This window comes from Lacerta agilis, chromosome 2 (genome assembly GCF_009819535.1).
Source record: "Lacerta agilis isolate rLacAgi1 chromosome 2, rLacAgi1.pri, whole genome shotgun sequence".
Lineage (NCBI taxonomy): Eukaryota > Metazoa > Chordata > Lepidosauria > Squamata > Lacertidae > Lacerta > Lacerta agilis.
In genome coordinates, this window is record NC_046313.1 from 84,831,960 (window position 1) to 84,848,968 (window position 17,009).

The window sequence follows — 17,009 nt, forward strand, 5'->3', positions numbered from 1 at the left end:
ATAACCACAGTCAAATTCATTTCAGTGAACCATTTCTTAATAGCTGAGGCTTTTCCTCTGCTAACCTCACCAATCCCCAATTTCCAAGAGGCTGTAATGAATTTGTCTCTGTGGGTATGTTTAGCCCTTGTTAAACAGGGATACATAATGAGATCACAACAACGTGGGGGTCACCAAGATGATTAGATTAATGTTGGCAGGGTGGGTAATTTATGAAGCAATAAGTAAATGATACAAAAACTTCACTGACAAGCCATTTGTCACCTTGTCATATGGAAAGTCTGCTGTTGAGACTGTTTGAGAAGCAAACATTGGCTCTTTAGAAGGATAAGAAAAGAACACATTTCTCCTTGTGCCATAATAAATCTGATAGACAAAGAATAATGCGCAGGGAGCAGGGTGAGTGGATAGCATGGAAGGAACTAATGATCAAGATTCGAGCATTCCCATTCTATACAGATATGTTTTCCAATGTTCAGAGCTATAGTGCATGTTTTGCCAGGTGTAAGGTCCCAGGTTGCATGCCTAATACCTCCAGTTAAAGGACTGCATGTTTTATGGTTAAGAAGGCAAACTGCTGTTAAAAGTTGACAGTACTCAGACAGAACAAAGATCCTGTGTGAGTCAACACTATGTCACCATCATGGTGGCTGGAGTTTGCTCCTGGATTCTACACTTGTGTGGGTGCAATATACAGAAACACAGATAAACACACTACATTTCCTTGTTAAGAGAGCTTCTTTCCTCTAATATTGTCCATAGGGCTCTGGTGGCACTCAAATGGTTCCCCCACTATGCTCCAACCATACAACCCACCCATTTCCCCATCTTGAAATATTTACTTAAGTTTTAAATGCATTGCAACGTCTGATTTCCCTCATAATGAATTCAATCTTACTTTTTAATATCAGTTCTGTGACTTGTGCTTTTTCAATCTTCAGTCTTTGCCCATCCATGTGCCTCTTTGGGTTCTTGCTTACATGGCTGATCCCAAGATAATAATGGGGTTCATTTTTCATACGGAGATTTTATTAAGACGTTCTGGCAGCCTGATTAAATAATCCAGCGTTAGTGGCATAGTAGTGGATTGTTGCTTATTTTTTAAAAAAAGTTTTGACCCTGTGGAGATTAATGGAGTGGAATCATACAGATAGTATTCAGAGAATAATGATAGCCTGAGAAAAGGTACAGGGGGAGGAAGGCCCTGATTTGCCTTCTCCCCACTATGGCAGATTATACTTTAAAAGAGATCTTCTGAATCTTCCGCCATTTTGTCTAGCTTGGCACTTAACATCTGATAAATCCCAGTGTGAGGTATGAAGACATGGTTTCACACAATAGCCTCACCCAGCAAGAGCACGAACCCTATTAACTATCAAAAGTTACATAGAAAAGTAAGAAGAAGTAGGAAAAGTAATAACGGTAAGGAAATGTATTGTGAATACTTGCGTAAGCACACTAAAAACAAGCCTTCTTAGATACAATCATTCAGGAGGACATAGTGGTTCAGTTGGCTAACTTGTGGTATTAAGCACTTAGAAAGGTGTGTGCTGCTATATATAATCTACAAATAGCAGTTCAGGATTTCAGCTGAGTGTAACCGCTTGCTGTGATACAGCTGTGCTTTACTCACTTTTACAGGGTATCTGTGTAACATCGTAATCACAACATACTCCTCTCATGTTTTCCATGTTCAGCTTCCATTGCCCCATTTGATTTTCTCTCTCTCACACACACACACACAGTGGAACAGCGGCACTCTTTCCCTTGTGGTGCAAACAATCAGTCGCTTTCCTGGTTGGTTACAGCCTATTTCTCCCCCATCCCTGTTACAAATTCCCAAAATATTGCATATTTAATTATGCTGGGGAAATGTCTATTCCCTCAACAAAATTTCCAGAAGAACTGTCTGCTCGTTGCATTATAAATGGATAATCTGAAAATGCCCCATATCATTTGACCCACTGGTAGAAGTTATGCAGGTGTTTGGTTAATGTGAGCCAGGTTATGAAGCAGGTGGTTGGTAAAGCTGCCACTCAGCCAAATCCTCCCACCCACATTTGAAACAGTTCCATTTGGTCCTTTCAGGAATTTGGCAATCAGACCATTTCCCAGATAGTTCATCAAGTTGCTCCTTGTAGTGGACCTAGAATACCAGTGAGACTTGCAAGGTATGTTGCAAGTAATTGATTTTGTCTTTCTCTTTGTACAGATGAATGATGTTCTGCTGTATACGTATCCCCAGAAGGATGGCAAGTATCGCCTGAAGAACACCTTGGCTGTGTCTGGCATGAGGGTAACGTTAACGCCCTCTCTTTTGTTTAGCGCCGCATTTTCATCCAGCTGGAAGCCTTTTAGTTCTCTTTGGCTGGAAAGAAGGAGAGGTGTTTTATATTCAGGTTATCTTTGTTTGCTACAGGAGCTAAAATGAGAAAAGTATTTGAAGTGCAGTAATTTAGAACAAGTTCAGCAGCAGTGGACAAGGATGTTAATAAAGTACTAATGAGGCAGTTTCCAAAGAGGCTGGTCCAGAATAATGTAAATCAAAATTGATTTACTATCTAGTCAGGATTCCCTTTGGTTCTCTTTGCAGCTACTGAGAGTTGCTTTAGCTAGGGGTTAATGTTGGAGCACTAACAAGAAGCACTCCTCCACATCAACAAGTAATGAAGCAATGTGATGTTGGACATGGCAGTGTAAGAAAAGTTTTGGATCAATTTAAATTAATAGGTTTCTGAAGAATGAAAATTATTCATTGCACCTGTAACCCCCCCCCCATTTTTTTTCTTTAAGGGATTAGTGAGAGGGCAGAGTATTTGCCTGATTTGTGAAGTATTCAGAACATTTTAAATTTAAAACAGCAGGGAAAGTCCTGTGATATCAGTTTAGGTTAATTTCTCCAACACTGCCTAGAAAGCTGCTGTCCGAAGCCTTGCTGAATGGATCCAAACCTTCAAATGTCTATTATTCTTTTTCATCCTTTAATAACATTCACTTTTCCACCATCTCAGTTCCAGAGAGTGGGATCCAGTGGACCAGGTGGACTTGACCTGGCATTGTTTGTAGCCAACTAAGTTCTACTCTACCTATTTAAATTAAAACACCTTAGCAATATCTGCTGATTTCAGTGAGTGTGACTAAAATAGAATTCAGCCCTTTGTTTCTCAGCTTTGGTTTCCCATTCATAACACGGGAATAAAGATCTGCTGGCGTGCTCTTTGGAGGCTCAATCAGCTGCCTCCCCAGTAGCCCCCCCCCAAAATTCTGTCTCTACAGTAGCCCCCCCCCCCAATTCTGTCTCTACAGAAGGGAAGTTTGAACAAGCCTATCACGTGTGAATAAAGGATATATAGCCTGGGCCTGGGAGGGTCCAGCCAGGCGACACACCCAATGACTGTTTTTACCAACACATTGAAATAAACTCCATGAAACCAATGGCTGCTCTCTGAGTATATTTCACTTGGCATGCCTCCTTGGAAAATCCATCACTTAGTTTTATATTATGTGAACACCTAAGAAAGCCTGTCTGTGTTGATGGGCACTTTGAGACCTTCTTGGGAACCAGAGGCCACCACGTTGCCCCAGCTCTATGACAGAAGGGATTTTGCTCTGGGCATGGATGGTTTTTAACAGATTTCCTTCCTACCTACAGACAAATGTCATTTGTTTTTAGGTTAGCCGTCCAGTGACAGAAAAGGCACAGAATGTCCTGAAGATTGAATACGCTGAAAATTGCTTAACTCTATCAGCAAGGTAGGCAATATCATAGCACTATTCGTTTTTCTGGGGAAAAATTGACTCCCTAGATGAGTGGAACTGCATCCCAAGACTTAGCTGGCATCTCACTATATTTAAACTCCATTTATATCCATGGTGTCCTAGTGGATAATGGGCAAGTGTTCAACTATAAAGAAGGCATTCATTTTGAACGTATAGCTCAGAAGACATAACTGTCTCAGCACTTATAATGAGCCGAAGGCTTTAGCTCAGCACTTCAGAAGATCTTAGACAGAGAGCGGAGAGCAGAAAATCTATTTCTAATAGACTCGTGGTCTGTCTCTTGATCTTTCGTAACTTCCCTGCTGTCACGCTTTGTCTCTTTCGCTTCTTATAACTTCACTTGTCATGTCCCTGAGGTAACTGGTGGGCTAATAAAAACTCATAATTACCTAATTCTGCCTGGTGGGTTTTAGGGCATTTTATAGAGCTTAAATGAAAGAGGAAAGATTATTTTTTAAAAAAAATACTGACAATGTAATGGAGGTCTCTGTTTACAAGGTACCTTCCTAATGAATTAACAACTATTAAAACCAAAAAGTGCATTGAGATCACAGGATTGCCGGCAGCACAAATGGAACCTTGCTGCTATTACTGCATCTGAGCTCAGTGAAGAAAAGTTTAGGTCTTAGAAAAGACTGCATTCATAGGGTTTTGCCTTTATACCCTGTCCACTAGCTCCCTTTGTCTCAGTTGGCAAAGAGCAGCAGTTCAGGTAGGAATCAGAAGAGCACATGTTTAGAACCACACGTTAGTCAAAGTGATTTTTTCCTACCTTTGAGCAGTTCATTCTCATGAAGTAGGAATGAATAAGATGCATGAGTTGCAATTAAGCACTGTGAGAAGGAAATAGACAAAAGATTAGAATTGTATCAATGCATGGGTCTTAAGGACCCATTAGAAGCAACTTTTAAGAAATCAGATGACCCCTGAAGTCTGCCATAGGCACAGATCAAGAGACCACAGGGCGGGGGGGGGGGACATCTGTAGGCAGAGCTAGCGGTATATCTGGCCTTGAGATCTCTCTCATCTTTGTTGTGTAGCTGGCTGGAGTTAGCGCTTATGCAGACTGCAAATGAGATTCTCTGTGCTTTATCTGTCTGTCAGGCACACAAGCCCAACCAGACAGTGCCCCTGTAACAACGGGACTTTAGATAGTCTTGTAGGAGGCTATTCAGCAAAATTATCTTTAGGCTGCTGTGAAACCCTGCTTAGTATTGAGATTTGTCTAGTTCCTCGTCTAGTTCCCGTGCTGCACTGATGTTCCTTGCTGCCTGTCACAGTGCAGTAGCAATCAGGGTCCACGTTTCCACCGTTCTTAAACCAGGAATTGGCAAAATGTAAATCAAGATCAACTGTTGGATCTCTGGGTAATTTGAAGTGAATAGGCAAGGATTTCTGGCTCCCAAACTGTTGAACAAGACCACAGCAGTATGACTCCCCCTCCCCAATTATACTGTTGAAATTGGGCGTAGGGGTGACCAGGAGTTATTTTTGTGTGCGAAAGGACTGTAAGCTTAGTTCAGTTCTGGTCCTCAAAAAACAAATTCCTGGGCTGAGAATTACTGAATTCTAAATGTATCTCTTTTGCACTTGGTGAAACAGGGTTCTGCTAAAAAGCAAATATTGCAGTTTGCTCATCACTTGATATGCACAGTTAAAATCAAACCAGCTTTCACAATGAGGGCTCAAGAGGCCACAACAAGATATGATGATGATGATGATGATGACAATACATTTATTTTTACCCCGCCTATTTTCCTGATGGGACTCAAGGTGGTTTACAGATCAGAAGCAAGATACCTTGGGTGGTACTTCTGGTAGTTTTGGCTTGTGCATCCAGAGCTGTGTGCCCTTCATCCCCAGCAAACTACTTACACAGAAAAGATCAGTGCCAATTAACAAAGCAGCAGCCAAGTGTTCTCTCCTCACTTAAGCAATATATCAGTCCAGAAGCAGTTTAATGGCGCAGAAAGCAGATGGAAAGTGTCTGTGGAAGACCAGGCTTTTGTTGGCATATAATCCCTGATCAGATGTTCTGGCTAACTTTCCTTAGTGCACGCTGTTGGTTTGTGGGTTCGTTCTTCCCTCTTTGTCAAAGATGCTTTGAACTTTGTGGCAGGTGATTCTATGCTGCGGCTTGTCTGTGCATATATCTGAGGGATGCCCCATATTTCGTGCTGAGCATATCTGGCGCACATGCATCAAAACCACGCTGTGAAGGGTGGCATATGAATTTAGTAAATAAGAATAATAAAAAGTGAGAAGTATGACAGTAGTTGGAAGTCGTTCATCTTGCAGCAAGTAAATGTTTTTTACAGAAAGACACAGGCATCTTATCCAATTGACACTCCTGGCTATCAATATGCAATAGTGATAGCTAAAGATCCATCCACATTGCTGCTTTCACCTGCAGTTCTTTTCAAATCCTCTTTCATTTACTCCCTGTCATAAATGAACGCAGTGATTGTGGGCCAGCCTTCTGTTAGTGCAAGGACTTTTGCTAGTGCAGCAGGGCTTTCCTGTCCCTCCCTATCTCCTGTGCCCCACTAATTGGCTTAGGAGATTGAGAGAAACTCCAGTACAGCATGTGGGGAGGGATCATTCCATCAGTCAAGTATTGCTTGCCTGACAAAGCAATCTCCTTAGTGCTACATTGAATTCCTCCCATTATTTCCAAAATGCATGTATATATCCAGATATTTTAGCTAGACTTGATTCAGGTGGGTTGGGAGGGGTCTTGTGCCTTTATCAGCTGCATGAAGCTCTCCCTAGCATTCAGACGCAGTACTGGGGCAGAGAGAAATCTACTCATTAAATTTTTGTTTGTTAATAAAGGCACAGAAGTCCCACTGGAAATAAGTTACAATAGGAAAAAGCTTTCTGACAGTAAGAGCTGTTTGGCAGTGGAACAGACTTCTATGAGAGGTGGTGGACTCTCCTTCCTTAGAGGTTTTTAAGCAGAGGTTGGATGGCCATCTCTCTTGGATGTTTTAGCTGAGATACCTGCATTGTAGGGGGTTGAACTAGATGACCCTTTGACCCCTTCCAACTCGATAAGATTGGCAATGCAAACGTCAGAGGTCTTTAATAGATGGAAACCATCTTGCAAGTAGGGACTTGGATGCGGGATGCACATGGAGAGTAAATAAGGCTCGGAGGCTCGGAGACAAGGTGGTGCAAGGTATCTCTTCTCATTATGCCTCTGTCCTGGGCCTTCTTCTCACCAGCAGGGTAATTGAGTTTTATAGCAGCTGATGTTTTTCACAGTTAAGTGCTCATGGGGGTGTGGGGATTCAGCCTCAGTCAAGCACCATTGATCAGCTTCTGGTTTTCTTTCACAAAAGATAAACTAGTCTCAGATGTCTTTGCCTGATACCGCACACAAGAGCACAGGCTGGAGAGATAACAGGGGCAATGCTGCAGGCCCAGCACTGATGCTAGTGGTGATTTTATACAGAAACTAAAGACCAGGTCACATAAAGATGCTGCTGCTGCTGCTGCTGCTGCTATTACTATTAATTTCTATTTTTTTGTCCATGCCCACCACAAATTTCCAGAGTGGGTTACAACAATTTAAAACACAGCATTAAAACCAGTGTAAAACGGATTACAGTCACAAGACCAGGGTGGGTCCTAAAATACATATATCTCAAGTATCAATTCTTCATAATGGTCAGAGAGCTGAGAACTGCACACTCACTGAGGAGCAAAGTCACCAGCATCCTGCATGCTTTTGATACAAAATTCCCTCGGTCTAAATTTGGAACTAATGTTGGTTTCTGCAAAGGTGAACTTAATTCAACTTCTTTTAATAACCTTTGGTCTCATTCCCTGCCAATGGTTACACCAACCAACCTGCAACCCATCAATACTTTATAAAATCTAGTACGTTCTGACCAACTGAAATGCAGAACTCTTCAAATGGCATTTCACATGAGACTGGAAAGAAGCTGGAATGCAGTGCAGGCAGGAGGGATCAGGGGATCAACCCTTTATCTTGATATCTTGGCTCTCTTTTAACCCTCACCCACTCTTAACTCTCTTAAGACTGCTCAGCCTACAAGCTGTAATTTCTGCTTCAGGCACTTGCTCTCTCTCAACTTCAAGACAGAGGGAGGTTTAGAGCACCAGCAAGACAAAACCTCAGAGTTTTGTGACCACTGAGCCATTTTCTCACAACTAGATGAGAGGGCAGGAAATTCGTAATTAGATCTCCCATGTTTTTTGGAAAAAAGCAAATGCAGTTTTGCTGAGAAGGGGATTCAGCTCCGATCCGTGGCACTGGAGGAGAGGGGTCCTTAGGGTTCGCCCAGGAAAACCCCCAGTTTAGCACTGAATTGGAACCAACAGCAATCAAGTTTCCGCAGTTTGTCATTTGTTCCAATTTAGCACCAGAGCAGGTTTTCTGGGGGAAAGCAGCAGGACAAAGGCAAAGCCACTTGGGTCCAAAATTGCTCAGACCTGTGCTTTCTAGGCATGGGACAAGCAGAAGTGCAGACAAGCCCTTACTTGCACATATTTTTTGTGCTGTTAATCTATTTCTTCACACCCTACCTGCCAGCAACTGCTATTTGTCCTATGGGGGGGGGGGGACATACAGATACCCATATGCCAGTTGCAGAGGGCCAATTCCTATTGAAGTCCTGGCAAAACAGGTAGAATAGTTTTAACTCCCTAAGAATTGCTCTCTGAAAGCTTTTCATGGTGCAACAGCGACCTCTAATGATCAGCCTGCAGAAGTATGGGCTTACTGCTCTTGCATGCAAGTTTTGGGGTTGTCATTTTTTGCAGCCTTGACGTTGTTGGCATCAGAAATGTATTTTTCCCAAAGGAAATCCAGCAAATAGTTTTGTAAAACAAAAATGTGTCTTCTACGACTTGTTTGTTGTTGTTATTTTTGAATTGACTCATTTGTAACATCTCCATAACCCATTGCAAATTAAGACTCATTTCAAAGCACCCCAAATCAATGCAGATTTCCTCTGCTGGAGGACACATGGACAGACTGCCATGAATGGGAGGGCTTTGCATGACCTCCGTGGACAGCCAGAAGAAGAGCAAGGGGAAAGGAATCTTTAAGGACAAAATCCTGCCATCAAGAAACAGGATGCCCATCTCTGACCAAATTGCTTGCATTTCTCTCCACAGCTCATGCTCTGAAAGGGACGAGTGGTACAGCTGCATCAGTAGATGTATCCCGGATGACTACAGAGTTCACACTACAGCTGCCTTTCACAACAGTGTTGAAGTAAGAGCAGGTTCCAGTGGCTTGTCTGACCTATCTGAGTAGGTTTAAGAAAACCCTCCATGAGCTAGGGACTTCCCTTGCATGCGGAGAAAGGCTCCAGCGGATTGAGCGGACAAGACCAATAGTGGGTCCAATGGTCAAGAAGGAAGTTTTCTGCACGTACTGTAGAGAGAAGTGAGAGACAGATGGCGCTAGCCCACCTAGGACAAGGAAAACTCTGGTGCTAAACCTTGTGGGCTATCTTTGGGAGAGTAAACCCTACACAAATCTGGAGTGGAGTCTCTAAGGTGGTTGGATGGCGCCTTGTATGCCTCCTTCGGGTGACAAACATATTGCTCTGCTTTCCTTTGCATCACATCAGTGTTGTCTGGGTAGCCCAGGACCTCAGTACACACTGCCCAGGTTTGTGCCCCGGGGAGGTCACTTTGGTGCTGCTAATGCAGCGGTTTTAGAGGGATGCCAACGACAAGGAAAAGAGTCCCATATGGCCAGGAATTTGTATTATTTTCATGTAAATTGCCCTGCCAAGGCTAGACAGCAAAGGTCACCAAAGCATGTGTGTTTAATATTCATCCATCATGTGGTTGCTCCTGGAATTTTAAAATTCTTTCCAGTTTTATTGTTGTGCAATGAGATACAGAGAAGACTCCAGGTATCTTGCTGTAATGAGGCTAGCATTAGTTGGTGTTTTATTTTTGCAAAGCACTATTATGTAGTAGTCCAGGATTAACAGACTGATGTGTGAATTGGTGAGTGGGTGGGTGGTCCTGCTGAGGCTGCACTAGATGGCCTTTTGATTATTTTCAACCCTGGTTCTCTGTGCTTGAATGTGTTTTGTTTTAACTTAAATATTTATAACACACAAGGGTAAAAGACACTGCAGTAATATTAAACCAAAAATCACATAAAACAAGAAATAGAGAACAAAACAATACAAGATTCTCTGTACCTACTGTAACTTGTAAATAAAGTTGGCTTGAAAAATGTTTTGCAAGGACATAAGTAAAAAAAAAATTCCAGTGCAATTCTGTATTTCTTCCCACATAAGTATCCCCCTTTCCAGATGAATCTACCTGTATGCACACTATTGTACAAACTGAAAGCAAACGAGCATCTTGGGAACATTTTTTTCTTTTTTTAAAATAATCCTCTTTCATTTTTTTTAGGACAGCTAAATATTTGGAATAAGAAGCAATGCATTCACTAAAATTCCAGACTGAACACTAGATTTGGGGTTGTTAATGAAATTAATCTATATACAATTTGCTAGATGTCCTAAAACATGCTAAAGTGAGTTTAGGACTGCTTCACATAAAATTTCCTACCTAGATGTACGTTTTGTGCATGTAGACACAACTGTGTGCTGCATTCACCTCTTTATTTGCACATATAGCAAAATGGACATGCATTCATTCATGATAAACAATAGTGTGCATCTGGCCTAAGTGTAGCTTTACAACATATGCATTATTTTCTTTTAGGAGATCATAAAAAGTAGACTTGTCTGGGATTGAGCAATAAAATATTCTTTTCCATTCAATTAAATCCTGTGGTAGTTGCCTGCTGTGAGCAGTTCTAGACTCCGTCTGGATTTTTAGGGTGAATCCAGAGCCAGCTCCCTACATGCACCCATTTCATGCTTCATTTGGAAGCATGGGAAATATCCTAGGGTGGCAGGCTTTGGCCTCTTCTGACAATGGTGTCAGAAAAGAGGAAGTGACTCAAAGATGGTGCTGCACATACATGTTCCGTTTGCTGGAGAAAAATGTCTCCAAGACATCACTGTCTGTATCTATTGCACATCTGTTGCATCACTGTCTGCATCTACTGCTCTTCTTTGAGACATTGTCCCAAATGCAACCACTCTTTAGAAGTCTGCACATAATGCACATGCAAAGCAGTGCCTTGGAGGCACTGCCTACCCCCTCTACTGCCATTGCAAGAGATCAGGAAGCAGGACCCACCAGATCAGGTTTTTGTGGGTAGCACTTATCATGCTGAATGGTGAAAAGACGGGGGCTAGCACTGAATCCCAATGCACATATCCGCCAGTGAGTATTTCAGGTTAAGCATAGCCTGTACTACGTTGCAGAGCTAAGAATAAAGCCAGTGCATTTCTGCATTATATTTTCAGCTTCGGGAAAGGCTGGGAATGTCCTTGGGTGAGAGACCTCCAACCTTGGTACCCGTGTCTCACGTAATGATGTGCATGAATTGCGGTTGTGACTTCAAACTCACGCTGAGACGTCATCATTGCCACGCATGTGGGAAGGTAATTCATGTTAAACCTGGCTGTTTTCACATATCTTAGCAACTAAGAGTGCTCTGCTCAATATTACTTCATTGCACCAAGTAGGATTTTCTAGCAGCTTATGACAAAATTGGAGATGCAGTTTCTACACATAGCATTTCATAGCACAGCTGGGACTGTAGTCAAGCACAGATCAGTTTTGCAGTACTTCCAGAAGGCCTGTGGAGGCTGATCCCTGACAAGGTGCTGGTGCTGCTGTTACTCATTTCAGAAGATGATGGGCAAGATGTAGCTTTCTTTTAAAGAACACCAGAAGGATGATGGCCGCACATAAGTGGAAGATGACAAACAATGTGGTTATATCCAGGAAATAGAATTAAAGAGACTTGTTTTATTACATGAGTCATCTCAAGCTTTCTATCCTGTCCTCTGCTTAATGCATCTGGTTTCTGCTTCAGGGCATATTGCATTGAGTGTTGGATGAATATGCAGTTGTGGCAGTGATGAGATTGGATGGTCCTGGACTGGGTTAGCTTTGGTTACTTGGGTAACCAAGTCTCTCTTGGTTGTTTTCTATTAATGTCTCACTGGTCCACAGAATGCATACATACCACATCTTTTGTTCTTGTAGATTATATGCCGAAATTGCTCAAGAAACAAGTATCCTCTGAAGTACCTCAAAGATCGGCTTGCAAAAGTCTGTGATGGCTGCTACACTGAACTGAGGAGGAGAGGTGAGTCCTCTCTGTCCCTCCTCGCATACCAAAAACAAAAGGCTTCTTGGAGAGCAGCACTTTTTGATTATATTTTCCTGTGGCCATTTTGCCCCCATGACAGAGAACTAATTTTGTGTTCATCCAGCCATCCAGCAAGGCTGCGATTCAGGTAGCAGGCATGAGCTGGTTACTGCACCAGTTCTCTTTGGAGCAATTACCGTATTTTTCGCTCCATAAGACACACTTTTTCCCTCTTAAAAAGTAAGGGGAAATACCTGTGCGTCTTATGGAGCGAATGGTGGTCCCTGGAGCTGAATTGCCCAGGGGCCAAAAGCAGATTGTGCTTTTTATTTTACAAAGAGAAAAGGGAGTGTTGAAAGGACCCTGCTCAGCAGCTGATCAGCTAGAGATCGGGAGAGAGATAAGAGTCCCGGCTCCCTTTCAGCCCCGCCCTCCTTTGTTGAATGTGCTGCAGAGGGAGGTTGTTTGTTTCCCCAGGACATGTGACTAGCTGATTAGATTATCTGTCTGGAAACAGTAGAAATGGCTCCCTTTCCTTAAGATTTTTTCAGAAATGTGAGTTAAACCCCACAAAAATGGGCCTTTCCCTCTTTGCTTTTCCCCCTTTGCAAAAAAAGCTGCAAAACCTTTAGATGATCCTTAAAAAAAACCAACCAGGGCTTTTCCCTTTGCAAAAAAGCTGCAAAACCTTTAGTTGATCCTCAAAAAAGGCCTTTTGCCTTTGCAAAAACAGCTGCAAAGCTTTTAGCTGATCCTCAAAAAAGCCTGGGCTTTTCCCTTTGCAAAAAAAGCTGCAAAACTTTTAGCTGATCCTCAAAAAATGGCCTTTTGCCTTTGCAAAAACAGCTGCAAAACTTTTAGCTGATCCTCAAAAAAGCCAGGGCTTTCCCCTTTGCAAAAAAGCTGCAAAACTTTTAGCTAATCCTCTAAAAAACAAAACAAAACAAAACAGGGCTTTTAAAGAAGGAAAACCAGAAAAAATATTTTTTTTTCTTGTTTCCTCCTCTAAAAATGAGGTGCGCCCTATGGTCCGGTGCGTCCTATGGAGCGAAAAATACGGTAGCTATACCCTTCCACTCCTGGAGGGAAAACATTATGCTGTGTTTGATGTAGGGTCAGTCAGTACACAAAGATATTTGTTCCCAGAGAATAATATCCTAGAAGTTTTGACATGTGTGAAACGCCCTTAATTATGGAGGGGTGTTTTTTATGCATTGTTATGCATCCTAGTCAGACCAATGGGCTTTCATGTGTAGAATTTAGAGATCCAATTTGGTGGTATAGGACGAGTGTTTGACTTGAACCAAGAAGCCCATGCTCAGCTAGACTCCCTCTTGCAATCTAGCCTGCCTAACGGGTCCATTAGGAAGGTGAAATAAGGAATCTGTGCATGCTGTCCTAAACACTCTGGAGAAAGGGTGGGAAACAATTGCAAGAAATAATAACGAAGTGCTTTGAGACTGAATCCGTTACTTGAGTACAGAACAGGGTCAGCCTGCACAGCAAATAATTCTTTCCCCTTCTTCCTATATCTACTATTGCAGAGCGGCCACTAAGTGTGAGCTTCCCTACAAGTTCATCCAGGTTTTCAGGCAGTGCCTTCTCTTCTGTCTTCCACAATATCCACTACTCATCCTTCAAAAGACAAAAGAAAATCCCTTCAGCTCTTTTGGAGGTAGGATCAAGGATGCCTGCAAAAAGGCAAGGAAACTAAAAGACAGGAATGCTCATGTTCTATGATCAGTATTTGTAATTTTCTGCATTGCAGAATTAGCCTGCTCTGCACATCATTTGTGTCACTGTGAGCTTCTACTGGGATATGCTGTTGTACCAAGGGATATTCTCAAGTCCCTTTCCAACAGTAGAATGGAAACATGTAAAAAGTGTGGGGGGAGGGAAATTCTCATGTTTCCATCTGAAAATAACAATTAAAAGCATTTTTAAAAGACTTTACATACACACACGCACAAACACCCAATATGGAACCATATTTTATTTTTCACTTCCTTGTCAACACGCTTCCTTGTCAAATTGATCACAACTGAGATGTATAAAAATGAGGGCAGCATGAAGAGATTGAAATGCCACAGGTTGCAACTTAGTATTGTCCCAAGTTACTTGCCACAATCTTCTAGGGACAAAATTTTGTCCATTTTGAAACCAAAGCTGGTATCAAAACAATACTGCATTTCATTAGTAGTTATTATACCCAACAATCATAGAGGGTGAAGCAGAAGCAAGACCCAGCTAACCCAGATCAAGGGTTTCTCACTTGAAAGAGTTTCCCACTGTTAGTTTCTCACAGTCAAAAGAATATATGAACTCTGCAGTGGACTTTAGTGTCATTAGCTGCCTTGGGCATTTCTTATTTCTGTGAAATAGGAGATATAAATGTAACAAATAAATATGTGTTAGCCTTACTAACTTCTAGATTCACACTGCTAAACTTATCTGATTGCAATAAAAGCAAATAAATTTCAGATATATGGACATATTTCCCTTTAATTCAGTTGGAAGCCTTTTAAAGTCAAATAAGCACACAGTGTAGCTTTTAAGGAATTGAAAACACATTTCAATTCATCAACATCAATTAAATAAAAATAAAAATAAACTGTAAGTAGTCGATTTTCAGATGCAGCATTAAACTATGGTTTACTGTTAGTGAATGAGCTTGCCCTACCTCCTCATCTGGTGCAGTTCTGAGATCAGAAGCATCTGCTTCTACTTTTAAACTAACCACAGCTCCAGTTTGGTTGGTTCAAACTGTGGCTTTATCACCCTTTTCTTGTTCACTTACTAGGGTTTAAGCTAACCACAGTGAGCTGTTGTTTAAAAATGGGAATCAGGTGGTTCTGACCTCATTCTGGCTGCAACAGAAGAGAGGGGTGACAGAAGTGCACTAGGTTAAGGCTTGTGAATGCTCATCCCTGCAATGCTAATAAAGACCAAACCACCCCTTTATGTCTCATCATTTAACTCCCCTCAACAAAGGACTGCAGTACAGTGGCAAAATACATGTCAACTACAGCCTCTGTATGCACTTGGAAAAATATCCAAGGTGAAGCATTATAAATGTAATATGCTGTTTTGCTTAATGTGGGGGTTCCTGCCAGAAATAGGGACTATCAGGTCATGGGACACTAGGATTCAAGAGGTGCCACTGTGAATATCACTAGGATAATCCACAAGAAAGGTCTTATACTCGTGGCACTCACATAGTTGGAAGAAACAAAACATTTTGTGTTTCAAATTATTAGTAGTTAGAACTCCCCTAATCTAGCAGCATCAACCTTACTTTCCATCTCACTGAAAAATGCTGTTTTGCCAAGTAAATACCGGTCTGTGCTTTCTACAATGTTCTGGACACCTACAGCCCGATCATGCGCATAATTCAGATTTACTGTCCCTTGTCCAGGTAAACGTATCTAGCAATATAAATGGGCAGCATGGCCAAAGATTTGGGAGCACACAACTATGTTGTGCAAAGGGTCCATTTGGTAGCAAAGTGGTATGCTTTTAATATTCATGCTACCAACATGGATGCTTGTTTCAGAGGTATATACATATCTGAATGGAAAACTATTTAAATCAGAGGGGAGGGTCACATTCTTGGTCCTTCAGATTAATCTGTTCCTTTCCAAGGCATTTGTTGTCATGAATGGTTTGGTTCTTGCCCATTTACAGGTGGCAGCTTCAGGAGAGGGCTCTTCTATCAGTGGCTATCTCAGCAGATGTAAGAAAGGGAAAAGGCACTGGAAAAAGCTGTGGTTTGTCATCAAAGGGAAAGTGCTCTACACCTACACAGCGAGTGAGGTAAGGTCTGCTGTCATTTGAGATCATTCTTAGCCTATCTATCGTGTACTGCACATTACACGCACAGAACTGGAAAGTGTATCTGGCACTGATAACTCTTGTCCCCCACCGGCATAAAATGGTTATTTTAAACCTGTAAGACACTTCAGGATCGTTAAAATGTGCCACTGAACTTCGCTACGATCGTCAAGTGGGACATTTCCAAAGATGGTTATCTGGAACCCAGCTTTGTTTATATTTTGCTGAGGCCCTGGGGCATACTCACTCGCACAATGAGAAATGGGCCTACTCTCTTTCTCAGAGCCCAGATCTCTGTGTGTAGCGCTCCCTCCCTCTAAAGCCCATCTCCCCTTCTGCACTGATTTCAGGATAAAGTCGCCTCAGAGAGTTTGCCTTTGCTGGGTTTCACAATTGCCCCAGAAAAGGAAGGCGGAAATGTGAATGCAGTTTTCCATCTTTACCACAAGCAAACTCTGTTTTATAGCTTCCGAGCAGAGGATAACAATTCAGCACAGAGGTACTGAGTGTTTGATCTGCCCACAATAACATACTAACCTGTGGGGGGAAACACTGTTCGCAATGCTTCTAGCTCTTCTAATGTGCTCACTTCCTTTTCAAAACTCTTTGAATGCTGCTAAATGCGCACAACTGCTTTTGCATCAGCTTTACATAGTGCAGTCTGTTAACACAAACAGTCCAGCAAGCATAAACCCAGCAACAGAATTGGCTTGGCCATGGCAAAGGGTCTGAGATGGTTTGGGTTGATCAGATGCAGATAGGGAAGCTCTGTGAAGGCAAATGAATTTCTGGTGTAATAATTGGGAGTTGCTCAGCCTAAGCATACCATGTTACTTGGGGCCAGTGAGTGTTATGCATTGGTCTTAGAATGCTCCTGTAATTGCTATGCTTGAACATACGTGGGAATACATGATATTATGTTAGGGTAGGTTTGTTTCCCACCAAACCATGAATGCTTGTAATTTGCAGTGCAGACCCATGCATGTTTGTTAGCAGGCAAGTCCAATGGTGCTTTCTCCAACTTACATTTGCCTGTAATTGTAGCTAGCCATAGGTTGGTATGGAACTATGCACTTATGCAAACACAAGTGAATGTTTATACAAATAAGGGATAGTGTGAGTAAGTGATGCTATGGTGGAAAATGCATCAGGCGACCCATTC

The 17,009-nt window shown here is 42.0% G+C and overlaps 1 protein-coding gene across 6 annotated transcripts in view; it reads left to right on the forward strand.

Moving 5' to 3' along the window:
* Positions 1-17,009, forward strand: part of FGD5 (FYVE, RhoGEF and PH domain containing 5) — a 148,443-nt gene that overhangs the window by 128,248 nt on the left and 3,186 nt on the right. For 3 of the 6 annotated variants that reach the window (XM_033141108.1, XM_033141106.1, XM_033141105.1), the window contains exons 13-20: positions 2,213-2,296; positions 3,674-3,753; positions 8,929-9,028; positions 11,163-11,300; positions 11,911-12,013; positions 13,561-13,691; positions 15,701-15,829; positions 16,198-16,346. In XM_033141108.1, coding sequence (XP_032996999.1) covers positions 2,213-2,296; positions 3,674-3,753; positions 8,929-9,028; positions 11,163-11,300; positions 11,911-12,013; positions 13,561-13,691; positions 15,701-15,829; positions 16,198-16,346 — 914 coding nt within the window. Of the gene's footprint in view, positions 1-2,212; positions 2,297-3,673; positions 3,754-8,928; positions 9,029-11,162; positions 11,301-11,910; positions 12,014-13,560; positions 13,718-15,700; positions 15,830-16,197; positions 16,347-17,009 lie in introns of all 6 variants that reach the window. The other 3 variants (XR_004426032.1, XM_033141107.1, XM_033141109.1) reach the window with 3 other exon arrangements.